General features: G+C 40.3%; 1 protein-coding gene across 1 annotated transcript; it reads left to right on the top strand.

Moving 5' to 3' along the window:
- Positions 1 to 4,520: 4,520 nt before the first annotated feature.
- On the top strand, positions 4,521 to 13,397 carry CA3 (carbonic anhydrase 3). The gene is made up of 7 exons (XM_054594891.1): positions 4,521 to 4,614; positions 5,289 to 5,486; positions 7,392 to 7,510; positions 9,397 to 9,489; positions 10,473 to 10,535; positions 11,549 to 11,704; positions 13,052 to 13,397. The coding sequence occupies exons 1-7, from the start codon at positions 4,581 to 4,583 to the stop codon at positions 13,169 to 13,171; spliced, it is 783 nt and encodes a 260-aa protein (XP_054450866.1). The 5' UTR covers positions 4,521 to 4,580; the 3' UTR covers positions 13,172 to 13,397.
- The last annotated feature ends 281 nt before the right edge of the window (positions 13,398 to 13,678 follow it).

Genomic DNA, 13,678 nt, shown 5'->3' with positions numbered 1-13,678 from the left:
GTTTTGGGGGACAACACCCAATCGACTGAGCCACACCAGTCAGTGTTCTACTGTCTCTTAATGTCTTTAAGAATCCATTATTTTAGATTTACTAGGCTTATGCTTTGCAAATTAGCCCATATAGTTTTTAAGACAATGTTTTGAGAACTCCCAGCTCTTAAATATTTATTCAATTAAATTTGTAAAGTAGGAATAATGATAAGTGAGAAATGTGAGTTATCAAGGACTTGTACATGTGTTACTTCATTTGGCACTAATAATCAAGTAAAGTGTCCAGGGTGATTATGATTATTCTGAAAAGTCACCTGACCAGCTCAGGGTAGCAATACTTTACAGGAGAAAGGGGGCTTGAGATTGTTATACCTTCTATAGAAGTGAGGTTGCCATTTGATTTTTTCCCAGGGAAGCACAGTAATTCACATAAAAAAGTTAAAATAACACAAAAAAAAGAGCTGAAGTGGAGCGTGGGTGAGTATGGACAGGAAGGCTGGAGGAAGGCTGTCAAGCAGGTAGGGCAGACATCTGAAGACTCCCGAATGCTAGTTAGAGGAGCTGAATTTCACATTTAATAACTTGTTTGTCAAATAATATACTAAAGAGGTGTTAAGCTTTGTTGGAATCATATTCTCTTTAATTCTTATCACAGTTAATTTTCTTAGATAAGATGAATGGATTTTACTTGGAATTGGTCACACTTGGTTAAATAGGTTAACTTTCATGCCCGCTGTGTGAAGGATCCTGGCCATGGTTTGCAGCAGCCCCGTGGTGGCAGGAAAGTTGCAGGCTAGTTGCAGGCTGAGTCTTCCACAATTGGGGTGCTGTCTTCAGGTCAGCCTGGGCTCTGCTGTGTGCACAGACAGAGGCACTGCTTGCAAAGGACAAGGAATGAGGGTGGAGTAGGTGACTTCCTGGAGAGACACTGGAAAAAATGAACAAGACCAGAGAAAGTACTAAGTTGCTGAATGACAAACACACTGTCTGCACTATGATGAGGCTTTGCTTCATGATTTCATGTAAGCCACACAGACCTCTGGGAGGCAGGTATCACTCTTTCCATTTCTTAGAGGACATGCCTGACACCAAAGAAAAATTTGGGCACTGGCCATCTATGTGCTATGAAATGTCAAAACAAAACACAATCCCACATGTTAATTTTACAACAAAAAATTGTCCTTAAGTTATTGAAAACTAGACTTGGCAACCTAAATTTGATCCCAAGCAAAGGTATCGTGAAGTTTAATTAATGAATTTGCCTGTTTAACATGCAATTACTATATTTTATAAGAGGAGTCTGTATTTGGAAGAAAAGAGTTTGAACTCATGAACCCTGATGATCAAATCTTATTGCATTAGACAGGGGCCTCACACCCTTACATGCATGTTCTCATCTTCAAGTAAAGTGACTATCTCAGATGGCTGCATTTAGTGAGGGACACTAATTGGGACAAGGCTGTAGGCTGCTTGCTGATATATTTGCCATGAATGAGAGCCAAATTTTAAGATCCCATCCAAGTGGTTCAGCTGTCACTGGTGTCAAACTTGAGAACTGAGCCTGTCACATTCACATATAAAATGGTGAGCCAAACTTCCTTACAATGATTTTTTTGTGGATGAGAGGAAGAAAAAAAAAATGACAGTTTCAAGGAAGAATATAAAAGTTATCTATGACAGTTAAATAGATTGATTTAAAATTTTGATTTGTATTAGATTTGATGATATTTTAGGTTTATCAGATTTGATTTTTATTGGACTTATTTCATTTTTATTGAATTTCTTTGATTTAATTTTGCATTTTTATGTTTTATTATTAATTATTAAATTTTATTTTTATGTTTATTGTTTTCTATTTCTATCACAAACCTTGTCCTACAAAAATAAAAATGTAGTAGAAAATATATGCTTCTATAACATATAAAATATTTGAACACAATTATGCAATCATTTCAAATCTTAATTTATGCTTTGATCACAAAGGTAAAGAAAGAGGCAATTTCTCCTTTTTTTCCTGATGCTCTAGAAGCACCAAATGCTATAAACTTGCATATTTAACTTAGTTATATTACCCAGTATCTTGCAAAATAAAATGCCAAATTAAGAGTAAAAATATGTTTAAATTTTATCACTTTAGACCTTCCAAGTTTATAATTTTAACATACAACCTAGTTGAAACTTCCACAATCAGACATCCCTGTCCCCAAACTTCTGTTTACCCAAATTCCCCTCCTGGATTGCTCTGTTTATATTCATCTCTCTCTTTCTCTCCCTGCCTCTATATGAATATACTCATTTTGAGGGGAAAAAAATCCTACAAATACATCAACTTTCCAGTAATCATGCTGGGAGAAGCACTATCAGGATGCTTGGAAATTATTTGTGGTTAATCATTCCTAGTTCTTTTGCTGGCATTATTTATCTCAGTGTGTACCTAATTGTTTTTTTCCTTTAAGCCATTCCAGAAATCTTAGTCTTAGATAAAATTTAGAATTATCTCTACTCTGTTGACAGGGAATTTTGAAATTTATAAATAAATATGCTGGAGTATATCAGTTAAGAGGCAAATGATTAATTTGTGGTTTCTGAAAAGTATATTGTGGTCTGAAATAACATGTTTTGATCTCAATTTCAAATTTTACTAACTTATAAGAAAATAAAATGAACACACAAATGATCATTTTTCAAGATGGCACACCTAAAACTATTAAATAGTTCATTTTGCAAGTATTACCCAGTGTTCATTTGAAATTATGTACCATAGTGCAAGGCTTTAATTTATTGTTTGTTCATTATGCAGTCTTTTTATTTTAATAAAAATCCATTTTTAAAACTTCTATGCCTAAACAGTAACACTGTGATGAATTCCTAGATTGTTGGCTTTGCTTGGAATAAAAATTTATTAAACACTTATCTGTATTATGACTGTATTAAATAACATTAAATTATCTTCTAACCACACAAACCAGAAAAAGAAAGATTGTAACAATTTAATGAATTGGAACAGGATCATAGTTTACTAATACACACAATTATGCCCTCAATAAGAAACATAAAACACCTTCATCAACCATAAACTACACATCACATTATCACAGCAAAAGCAGAGAACAGGCGCTGACAGGCCAAATGGGCAGAATTTCTGCTCCAACCCAGAGTTCCGAGTCTGAAGTCTCTTGCTTTGCTGTGTTTGCTTGGATTTTCCAAACTATCTAGTTCTTGATTCTGCACAGCTATTGTGTGGATCAAATAATCCCGTCACAAAAATACCCTGGGGAGTGACTCTCCTGGTGTCCAGGTTATGAGTGTACCCAATCATTCCACATGCCTTGGGGATGAGCTAGCTTTACCGTGATGAGAGAGTTCCTTTTCAAGCTTTGTAATCCCCAAATACAAAATACCACCATCAATAATAGAGTAAATAAGGATATATAGACTGCACCCTTATTCAAGAGAGCACTGACATTAAGTTTGTCTTCCCTTGCTGTCTTTTTAAAATTATTGCTGGTTCGAACCAAGAAGAAATTTAGAATATAAATGTCTACTACACTGATTTCTGCCATGTGAAGCACAGCAGACATTTGAAAATAAATTCGTGGCATGTGGCCCTGCATAGGCCAGCTCTCTCCTTTCCGCGGTTTCATCACGTTAAAACAAACAAACAACAAACAAATAAACAATTTGGGAGACTGAGGAAAAATCAAAGCAATTCTGAAAACCTGATGCCCAAATTTTTCTCCCAACATTTCAGTTCGTCTTGGACAGTGAGGTCATTCATTTTAAACCACAGACTCTATGTCCATGCCTTTCATATTGCAGAATATTCTGATTTTGTGAGCAGAGGAGCCGCTCAAGGTGTGGGGTCATGGTTGCAGGCTCCGGCTCTGCGTTCAGCGGGTCTCCGAGCCCCGCCTGTGTCCTGGCCAAGGGGACCCTAAGTCTGCGCGGGGACCCCGGCTGCTGCGGCTCCAGGACAGACCGCTGTCCTCAGACTCCAAGGCTAAGAGAGTTGGGGCCCTGCCCTCCCCGCCCTCCCTCCCATCAGTCCTCCTAGAACTTTCCAAGTCGCCTGCAAGGGAGTCCCGCACTCGCCCGGCAAGCAAGCGCATTCTTTCCTGCGGGCGTCATTGGGTCGGGGGACCGCACAGCTACTTCCCAGCACATCCTCCAGCGCCGCCGGGGGTCTTAGGTGGCGGCTGAGCACAACTGCGACACCCTGTCGCTCCTCCCCCTCCCCCTCAAAATAATGCATGGGGAGACAAGGGGGACCAGGCGAAGGCACCGCAGCTCCAGGAGAGGGGTCAGACGGGAGGTGACATGGGGGACCTCCGCCCACCCCAGCAGACAGCTGTCCGGCCCTCGGCATTCAATAGCTTTCCCCACCCCGCCTCCAGAATACCACTCCAACCAGCTTGGCCCGCCGTGCCCCCCTCGCCCCCCCGCGCCGCTCCCCCCTCCCCCGCCCCCCGCCCCACTTCCACGCTGACCTAATAAGGCCATGATGGGTGTGGGGACATGGATAAAAGGCACGGCTCGCACAGAGGCTCTGCGCAGAGAGCGGGCAGGAGCAACAAGGCGAGAGAACGACCATGGCCAAGGAGTGGGGCTACGCCAGCCACAATGGTGAGTCCCCGACATGCCTGAGACACCCCGCACTGCATAGAAAGTGGGCAACTTCAGGAAACGTTGGGGAAAGGGTTCGGATGGAACATTCACTGCATACTTACCAAGCGCCAAAGCCGCGGAGCGTTTCCCTTTGTCTTGGAAATTCTTCCTAGTGTAGAGTTGTTACTACTTTAAGAGGGAACAGGGCTCAGAGAGGCTGGGTAACTTGCCAAGACCACACATCCTCTGAGGAGTCAGTCATGAGAGGTGCAATTCTGAGTGTCCCTAAAATTCCTGGCCCTGGGCAGGCACTCACCTCTCTGAGCCTGGTGCAGGTATAGGAGCGCTCGCTCTGCCTGCAGCAGGTTGCATATGAGACAGGGTGATGCTCTGAAAACCACCTGTGGTCAGTGCTTTTCTTCCAGAAGGATGACAGAAGATGGCCTTGGTCAAAGGAGGAGTGAATTCCATTTCAAAAACAAGCCTTTGAGTCTGTATTCTTGAGCAAGCAGAGGGAAGGCAAGGAGTTCGAGTCTTCAGTACACTAGTAACAAACTCGTCTCATGCTCTGAACCTTGAATTGCCCCGTCTGAAACCCAAGAACTTCCACAGTCACTGCTGGTGTAATCAACTAGAAAGAGGGTTTGGGTCGTGCCACCAAATTAACAAATCCCCTCAACTTGATGTCCTAGGTCCTGATCACTGGCATGAGCTTTACCCAATTGCCAAGGGAGACAACCAGTCGCCCATCGAGCTGCATACTAAGGACATTAAGTATGATCCTTCTCTGCTGCCATGGTCAGCTTCTTATGACCCTGGCTCTTGCAAGACCATCCTGAACAATGGGAAGACCTGCAGGGTTGTGTTTGATGATACTTTTGATCGTTCAAGTAAGTATGACCCTTAGGTAGAGGAGCACATGGAGGTTTCAACGTCGGTACAGGCAAATGTAATTTATGGCACAGTCACAGTTAGTGGGGAGAGGGGACACTTCATCTCTGAAAATGGAGATGACATTTTGACTTTGCTCTGGTCGTGAAGAAGTACCTGTGTGCACTGAAGAGGGATGTGTCCGCCTTGCCTTTTGCTCCTGCAGCATGGCTCATGCCCAGGGTAAAAGTTGCATGTACCCCTGAGATGGAGTGCGTAGGGAGGTGGCGGCAGGGAGCACAGGTGAGAGCTGAGTGTTCTCCAGGCTCTGATGGCCCACACCCAAGGCTTCTTCCCAAGTATTTTCATTTCATTCTATGAAGCAAGGGACGTAACAAAGAAACAAAGTGGGCCACACTTCCCCTGGTATGTGGTGGGGGCCAAAGCTGGGGGTGGAGTGAGGAACAGGGCCATTGTATTAATTATGGGCAAGAAGACTTGCCCTTAATATTTTATAATTTATAAATTTATAATTTTATAAGATAATAATCAGTGTATCTGATTAATCCTTCTTGTGAGTGTTTTTGAAGTACTTAACAATTTCTTCTCAGGTAATGATTTGTGTTTGTGGGGAAATGAAAAATCACATGCCTGTACTATTAAGCAAATCAGTGAAATAAAAATAGGTTAATTAGAAATGCATTTTTTCACTGTACATAAGGTAAGATTCTTTGTTCCTTGAATAGTTTGGTGCTTGATGTACAATAATACATCTTATAACTGTGTTCATAAAAAGAGTTAAGATTATTCTTATTGGTGTACATAAATGAATATTCCCAATGATGTTATCATAAAGAATAACAGTCATAATTCCAAGTCAGGAATGTCATAGAAATTTATATTTCCTTAAGCAATAATGTCATGTTGCTATTTGTTACTTTTTTCTCCTTTCTCTATCTAAATCAAGTTCCATTTTGAAAGATAAACAACAAAATTAAACAGTATCTATTAAGTTGGACCACATGAATATGCCATTGTGGTAAGCAAAAATCATATAGTTCATCCTAATCAATGGGACTCATGAGATAATATTTATCTCCAATATTATTTAATATTATCCAATATTATTTAAAGAATATTTTAACCTGTAAATCACTCCCTAGCCTGAGTGACATGAAACCAAATTAAATGACAGGTTTGAGGTATTTGGACAACAATCTCAAATTCATACTACTGAAAATTATCTAGTTTAGTTGTCCACATTGATTGATTCCCTGGGAAACTTCTGACTTTCCCTTTTCATCTTATCTGAACAGACAGTCTAAATTAGATGTGGGCAAAAGCTCTTCCTTGTAGTCTTAAAATGTATTTGGACACAAGATGAAGAGAAAGAACTCACATTTGCTTATTGCATACCATGCTGGGCACTGTGATGAACACTTAAAAGTCCTTAATCTCATTTAATCCTCAGAGCAGGTCAGAAAGGTTAGTATTATTACCATCTTAATGGAGATGCAAAAACAGGCTCATAGAAATTTAGCAACCTGCCTGAGGGCACACAACAATTGAGGGGTGGACAACTCTGGAACCAACATCTGTCTGCTCTCAACTGTGAGTCACATCTTTCCACTGCACTATGTGACCAACCCATACTTTAGTTTTCTATATCTTTACTGCCCACCTGTTGTTTTACTTTTATTTTCATAAATGTTAAACTGACATTTTACAATAATAAAACAAGTAAACATATAAGACAGAAGAGAAACACCACTGACTTTGATGGATCCCAAGACTTTTTGTGAGAAGGGAGCCAATGTATGGCCCACCTGTTTGCCCATCATACCTTGTCCATCGGAGCACGTGTTTAAAGTGGGGTTCAGGAAGGGGGTTGAGTTCACTGCTGACCCATCTTCTCTGAATCACAGTGCTGAGGGGTGGTCCTCTCAGTGGACCCTACCGGCTCCGCCAGTTCCACCTGCACTGGGGCTCCTCTGATGATCACGGTTCTGAGCACACTGTGGATGGAGTCAAGTATGCAGCGGAGGTAGGAGGCACAGCTGTCACTCACTCTGGGGCTCACACAGTGAGAACAGAAAAACCATGAAGCCGCATCCACCACTTCTGTGTCAAGTCTCTAATGGTGAAAGGAGCTGTAATCTTTTCAGCCTGACCTGAAGCTGCCCAACATTCTAGGCTAGACAGTTAAGGGAGGACAGGGGCATCAGCACCATGAGGGAAGGCTTTTGAGGTGATTTTAAGAAGATGAGTAACAGTTCAATAGGAAAAAAAAATGATCAGGGCCCTGAAGGGACTGAAAAAATAAAGGTAACTAACATTGATGCTTACAAAAGTTAACTTGTTTGTTCCTCTCAGCAACTTTAAAAGGCTGGTTAAAAATGAAAAAACTGAGGCACAGACAAGTTATCTAGCCAAGGAGTGCTGGACCTGGGGCTCTGCCTTATGCAGACTGGCATCTGAGTTCATTATCTTGTCCAGCATCCTAAACTGCCTCTGTTTTTAAAGAACACAGTGCTTTAAAAATAACATTCAGTAATTCAAGCTAATGCTTATGTTCTTTTCTCTTAATGAAGGGTGTGCATATATGTGTATGTGTAATTATATATGCACATATTTATTCACACATTTTAATTTAATGTGAGCAAATACTACCCTTTGTCTCAGTTAACCCATCAAAACAAACAAACAAACAAACATGATTTGTAGCTCAGCTCAAGGCACCAGATTCAAAGGAATTAAGACTAGCCTCCTGCGTGTTCTCTCCATAAAGCCAAGTCTATAAGAGGTGACAAGTGCCCAAGAGGTGAGCATTATGCCATTTTCCCACCCTACTCTTTCCTCAGGCAGGCTCCAATCTGCATAGGAACTTAGGGACACCATGCACACTTTCTTAGACAGCTGAATTGTTGGTTAAACTAACTTTGAAGACCCAAAATACTTCCCTGTGGTTATCCCATTTCTCCACAGCCCATCTGTAGAGCCAGTGGCAGCATAGATTAACTATTGTGAATGCCTCTAAATATCTTTCCCCATCATTGTTGAGCAAAGTTTAGTCTGTTTCTTACAAAAGTGGACAAGGTTTGCAGTTTGACCTCTGTATCTGGGACCATCTCACACTTTGATTTTGAATGGAATAGTTTTAATTGCTATGAGTTATTGTGTTCTCTTGCCATTCTATGTAGCTCAATATGGGCCTTTGACTGATTTAACTGGAGCCTACATTCTAAATTAGGATTAGGTTACCACTGGCTGCAAAAAAGAGGTAGATATAAAAATGTTCGGCCCTGATTGATGTGGCTCAGTGGACTGAGTGCTGGCCTGCAAATCAAAGGGTCACTGGTAAGATTCCCAGTCAGGGTACATGCCTGGGTTGCGGGCCAGGTCCCCAGTGAGGGGTGTGTGAGAGGCAACCACACACTGATGATTCTCTCTCCCTCTCTTTCTCCCTCCCTTTCTCTCTCTCTAAAAATAAATAAATAAAATCTAAAAAAAACCCCACATACTTAAAAAAAATAAAATAAAAATGTTCATGTTCCCTTCTTTTTCCTCCCCTACTTCTCAACTAATTGTGAATTTAGAATGTTAGCAGATTCTTATTTATAGCTCTGTGTTTCACTGGGTCAGAAAAAGAAGTAATGTTGTGCAAAACTAAAACAAATCTTTGAATTAAAAGTTCAATTTATATTCATTGTTTATTACAAAGTCCTAGATCTATTTATCTTAATTTTATATACATTTGTACCATTAAGAATGTCACCAAAATATTGCATGTTAATATTTACAATTCTGTCAACTTCTCTGAAAGCATTTGGCAGCCTTACACTGAATAACTATTGGGTTTCTTGTGAATAGTTTGATGCTTGCTTCCTCATGTTAAGAATTTACCTCATAAATTGCATTCTGTGTTCCCAGCTGCATTTGGTTCACTGGAATCCAAAGTACAACACGTTTGCAGAAGCTCTGAAGCAACCTGATGGAACAGCCGTGGTTGGCATTTTTCTGAAGGTAAGGTAAAAATTGACATGTTATTTATTCCTAAATTGACTTCTTTACCCAAGCATAAGATAACATCTTTCATTCTCTCCTTTTCTTTAAAGGGGAGAAGAATGAATTTCAGTATTCATTCAACTAATTAAGATATTTCTGCTAAGATCAGTTTAAAATGTTTGCTTTCCCTTAAAAATGTACCCTTTTCCACATTTCTCAAGTTGTGGATCTATAGATGAGTGCATATGTGTAGGGTGGGCTGGGGTCAAGTCTTTGAAGGTGGCACTATGGTGTTGGTGAGGGCAGGGCCCATTATCCTTTCCCACTATTCATACCCATCACCCTGGAAACCTGCAAAGCCAGTGTTGGGGATGCTGCAATACCCAGAGCCTGGCTGCACAATCCTGTAGCCACGAAACTCATAGTCCCTGCTAAGACAGCACAGGGAATATGTGTGTTGTCGAGCCAGTATCGGTTTAAGAAGGACTTAGTGTCATCAACACAAGAATTTAGTGGTAACATAATTTAGATTTTAAGCCAGGGGTGAAAATCTAGCTTCTTTCTTTTTGAATGACCTAATTTGTCTTACGTTCTTAATTCACTGGGTCATTTCTCTGCTTCAACTGAACACAACAGGAAGTGGAGTGGATCTGAGTGAAAAGACAGAGAGTTTAGTTTTAGATACATTGAGTCCATCTTTGTTTTAATTCTATTTTTAAAAAGTAAGATGACTTTGCAGAGAAGGTCAAGGACATAGAAGCAGAGCAACATGTAATTTTGTGGTTCTGTACTTCAGAGGCCTGGAGTCCAAGTTTAGTTCAGCAAATATATACTCTAAAATTTAGGGAGAGAAATAAACTTATGTTTTTGCTTAGTACTTGGTTTCCTGGCAGATTTATAAAACACTGGCTGCAGATGGGTGGATCAAAATTAGTTTTTAAAACAATACCAAATTATGAAGAAGGAAAAAATGTAATCATTGGTTTTCTATTTTCTTACAGATAGGACGTGAGAAGGGTGAGTTCCAGCTGATTCTTGACGCACTGGACAAAATTAAGACAAAGGTAAAAAATATTCACTTTCCCTCTAAGATCAGAAAGCAAGTTCTGTCAATTTTTTCTTTTTATATTTCTAGTATATTTCTTTAACCTAAAGTTTATTACTAAGTCTGATGAATATGCTAAGTACAAATAGAACAAATAATGCCATTATATTTGTATACTTATAGTTTTTAAAGCAATTTCACATACAAAAGCTTATTTAATGCTCACTGTCAGTCTGTCAGATAATTACTTTCTCAGTGAAGTGGATGAGAGTGGTCATCTGCCAACATACGCCACACATACCACATGCACACACACAATATAAACACATGCACACACACCACATTCATGCACATGTACACTACATTGCTCACACATACCACACCACATGCATACATACTGTATACACACACACTGTATGCACACACATGCACACATACCATGTACACACACACACACAACATACACTCATAGCACATGGACACATACATTTGCAGAGGCAACATGTTTGGTTCCTGGGGTTGCCCTTTCTCTTTTGGGCAGTGTGTATATATTTTTTTAACTTTACAAACATAGACTCTCCCAATTAACACACTGATTTTAGTTGTCTTTTGGACTGTTCTAATCAAATACTAGTACATTTTACCACCATAGAAAGTATGTTCAGTATTCAATAAAAACATGAGCCTGTTTTTTATCATTAAGACCAAAAGCATTAACTGATATGAACTATTTCTTTTGTGGTTTATATATGTTCCTCCTTTTTGTTAGTGATAGAATTATAGTTCTACTGACAGTGAAAAAAAAATAAATATTACAATGACTGTCCCAGATAAAGTCAGACCATTTAAGCTTGCTTTCCCCTTTGCTCTTTATCTCAAAGGCATGCACTTTGTTTGAAAGTGCCATTTTCTCTACTGCCTTTGAATTTATTCTGACAAATACAGTGGTGAGGGCCTTGGGAAGGGCAGTATGAATGCTCAGAGCACCTGCTTACCTCACCTGCCCACCTCACCTGCCTGTCTGCTCTGCAGGGCAAGGAGGCGCCCTTCACAAACTTTGACCCATCCTGCCTGTTCCCTGCCTGCCGTGACTACTGGACCTACCATGGCTCCTTTACCACGCCGCCCTGTGAAGAATGCATTGTATGGCTACTGCTCAAGGAGCCCATAACTGTGAGCTCCGACCAGGTGAGGCACGCATAGACTCATTGCTGGCCGGCTCTGTGGAAATAGATGCTAAATTGGTAGTATCCAGCTGCCTCATGGATGCTCATGAAGTAGCCTTACATGACAGGTTTCATACTTGGCCCTGGCAGTTACAGTCAGCATGTTCATCTTCCTACAACTTGACTTCCTAAGGGTACCAGGATAACACAAATCGTTTTAAGAGGGCAGTGATGCTGAACAATGACCAAGTTTATACTCTTGAAATATTTAAGGGTATTGATTCACTCCAGTTAGTTTTTGTTAATTTGGCAGCAAGTATGGAACACTGGTTAGGAAATGGGAGGGCAGCTCCTGGCCTGGGGAGAAGGGTGCTAAAGGGAGGGATTTGTCATCCTATGAGGTATATTCTGTTTCTCCAATATTACAAGTAAGTAAGTTGAGATTCAGAGAAGGTAAGTAATTTGCTCATGATCACACAGCCAAGTGCAGAAAAGGAGATTCCACTTCTGGTCTGTCTGCTTCCAGTACCTCTGACCTCTCTGCTCAGTCCTCCTTTCTTACTGTTGATCTAAAGAATGCCTTGGCAACATTTATTAAAGAAACTCTCAAGAAAAGACATGGAGGGAAGGAGTGGGCAGGGACATGGAGAAGAACAGATTAAAGCAGGTGGACAGCACACAGACTTGACCCTCAGTGGGGAATGTCTAATAGTCAAGTCAGTTTCCCAGTGTCTCATATCCCTAATACAGCCGCTTCTCTATTTCTGCGACTTGTGGACTCAAATACACATGGTCATTTTCATCAGCAAATCAGGTTAAACATTGGGTTCATTGGTATAAATATTTTAAAAGAGGAATGAAATTATCTTGAGAAAAGCTAAAAATGTTTTCATATAGAAATATAGCATTACTGATAAGAAGTTCCTAAATTCTTCTCCCTTAAGAAAACAATCAGATCTGAAAATTTAAAATGTAACATGACTGTTGTTCCTTTCTGCCTTTTAAAAAATAATCAATGAAGGCCATTGACTTACATGTATTATTTGCTCCAACACTGTCTCCCCTCCTACATGAGGTATACACTCTATACTGAACTTTCAGATAAAAAGAATTCTTCAGAATTCAGGAGGAAAAGGGTTTCATAAGAGGGCGTGGCAGTCCTGTATTTTTTTAAAAAAGTGTTTTTACACAAAAATAAAAGGTCTATATCACCAGGAATGGTTTACCTGGTAACTCTGGACTGAACGTGGGGGTAGGTGTTGTGGGTTGCTTGTCTTGTTTAAAAACCATCAGTTTATAGCTCTGTCTCACACAACTTGAGTCCACTTGATCCAGTCTGGAGCTGATCACCTTTTCTTGCCCCTTGCAGATGGCCAAGCTGCGCAGCCTCCTGTCCAGCGCTGAGAACGAGCCCCCAGTGCCCCTGGTGGGGAACTGGCGCCCCCCACAGCCCATCAAGGGCAGGGTGGTGAGAGCCTCCTTCAAATGAGCACTCCCAGGAAGGGAAACCTGCCTGGGAGAGCTTGGTTCCTGGCCCACTTTCAGTGCTACTTACTCCAAGTATATTTCAGCTTCCACATTGAGCAATAAATGAGAGAAATATAATCACCAAAAAACTAAAGTTACTGATGACAGGATTAAATAGGAAAGCATGTGGCCTTTGTAATAATCACCTTTCCTATAAAAGTAGCATTCACAGTAAGGTTTCAAAGAAAGTGAAACAGAGGAGTAGACACAGAAAAAGGGCTTTTGGGCACCATTTCTGTTTTATCACAAATTTCACAGAACTTCAATTTTACTATTTTCATATTATGCATTGTCCATATTAATGAAATAGTGATTAATGCTTTATGTAAGTATAGAGGTGTATAAGTCATCAGCAATTAAATATAAACAGAGATAAAATGACCATGGACACCAAGGATTGAGATAATAATATGTTTTAACTCTTAGATAAAACCAACAAGAGGTCCATGATGTATTAAAAATCTAGCTC

This window comes from Pteronotus mesoamericanus, unplaced genomic scaffold (assembly GCF_021234165.1).
Source record: "Pteronotus mesoamericanus isolate MK-2021 breed Mesoamerican mustached bat unplaced genomic scaffold, CSHL_Meso_final scaffold_54, whole genome shotgun sequence".
NCBI classification, from domain to species: Eukaryota; Metazoa; Chordata; class Mammalia; order Chiroptera; family Mormoopidae; genus Pteronotus; species Pteronotus mesoamericanus.
The sequence above is the reverse complement of the archived record's forward strand: the minus strand, read 5'-3'. Positions and strand labels throughout refer to the sequence as shown.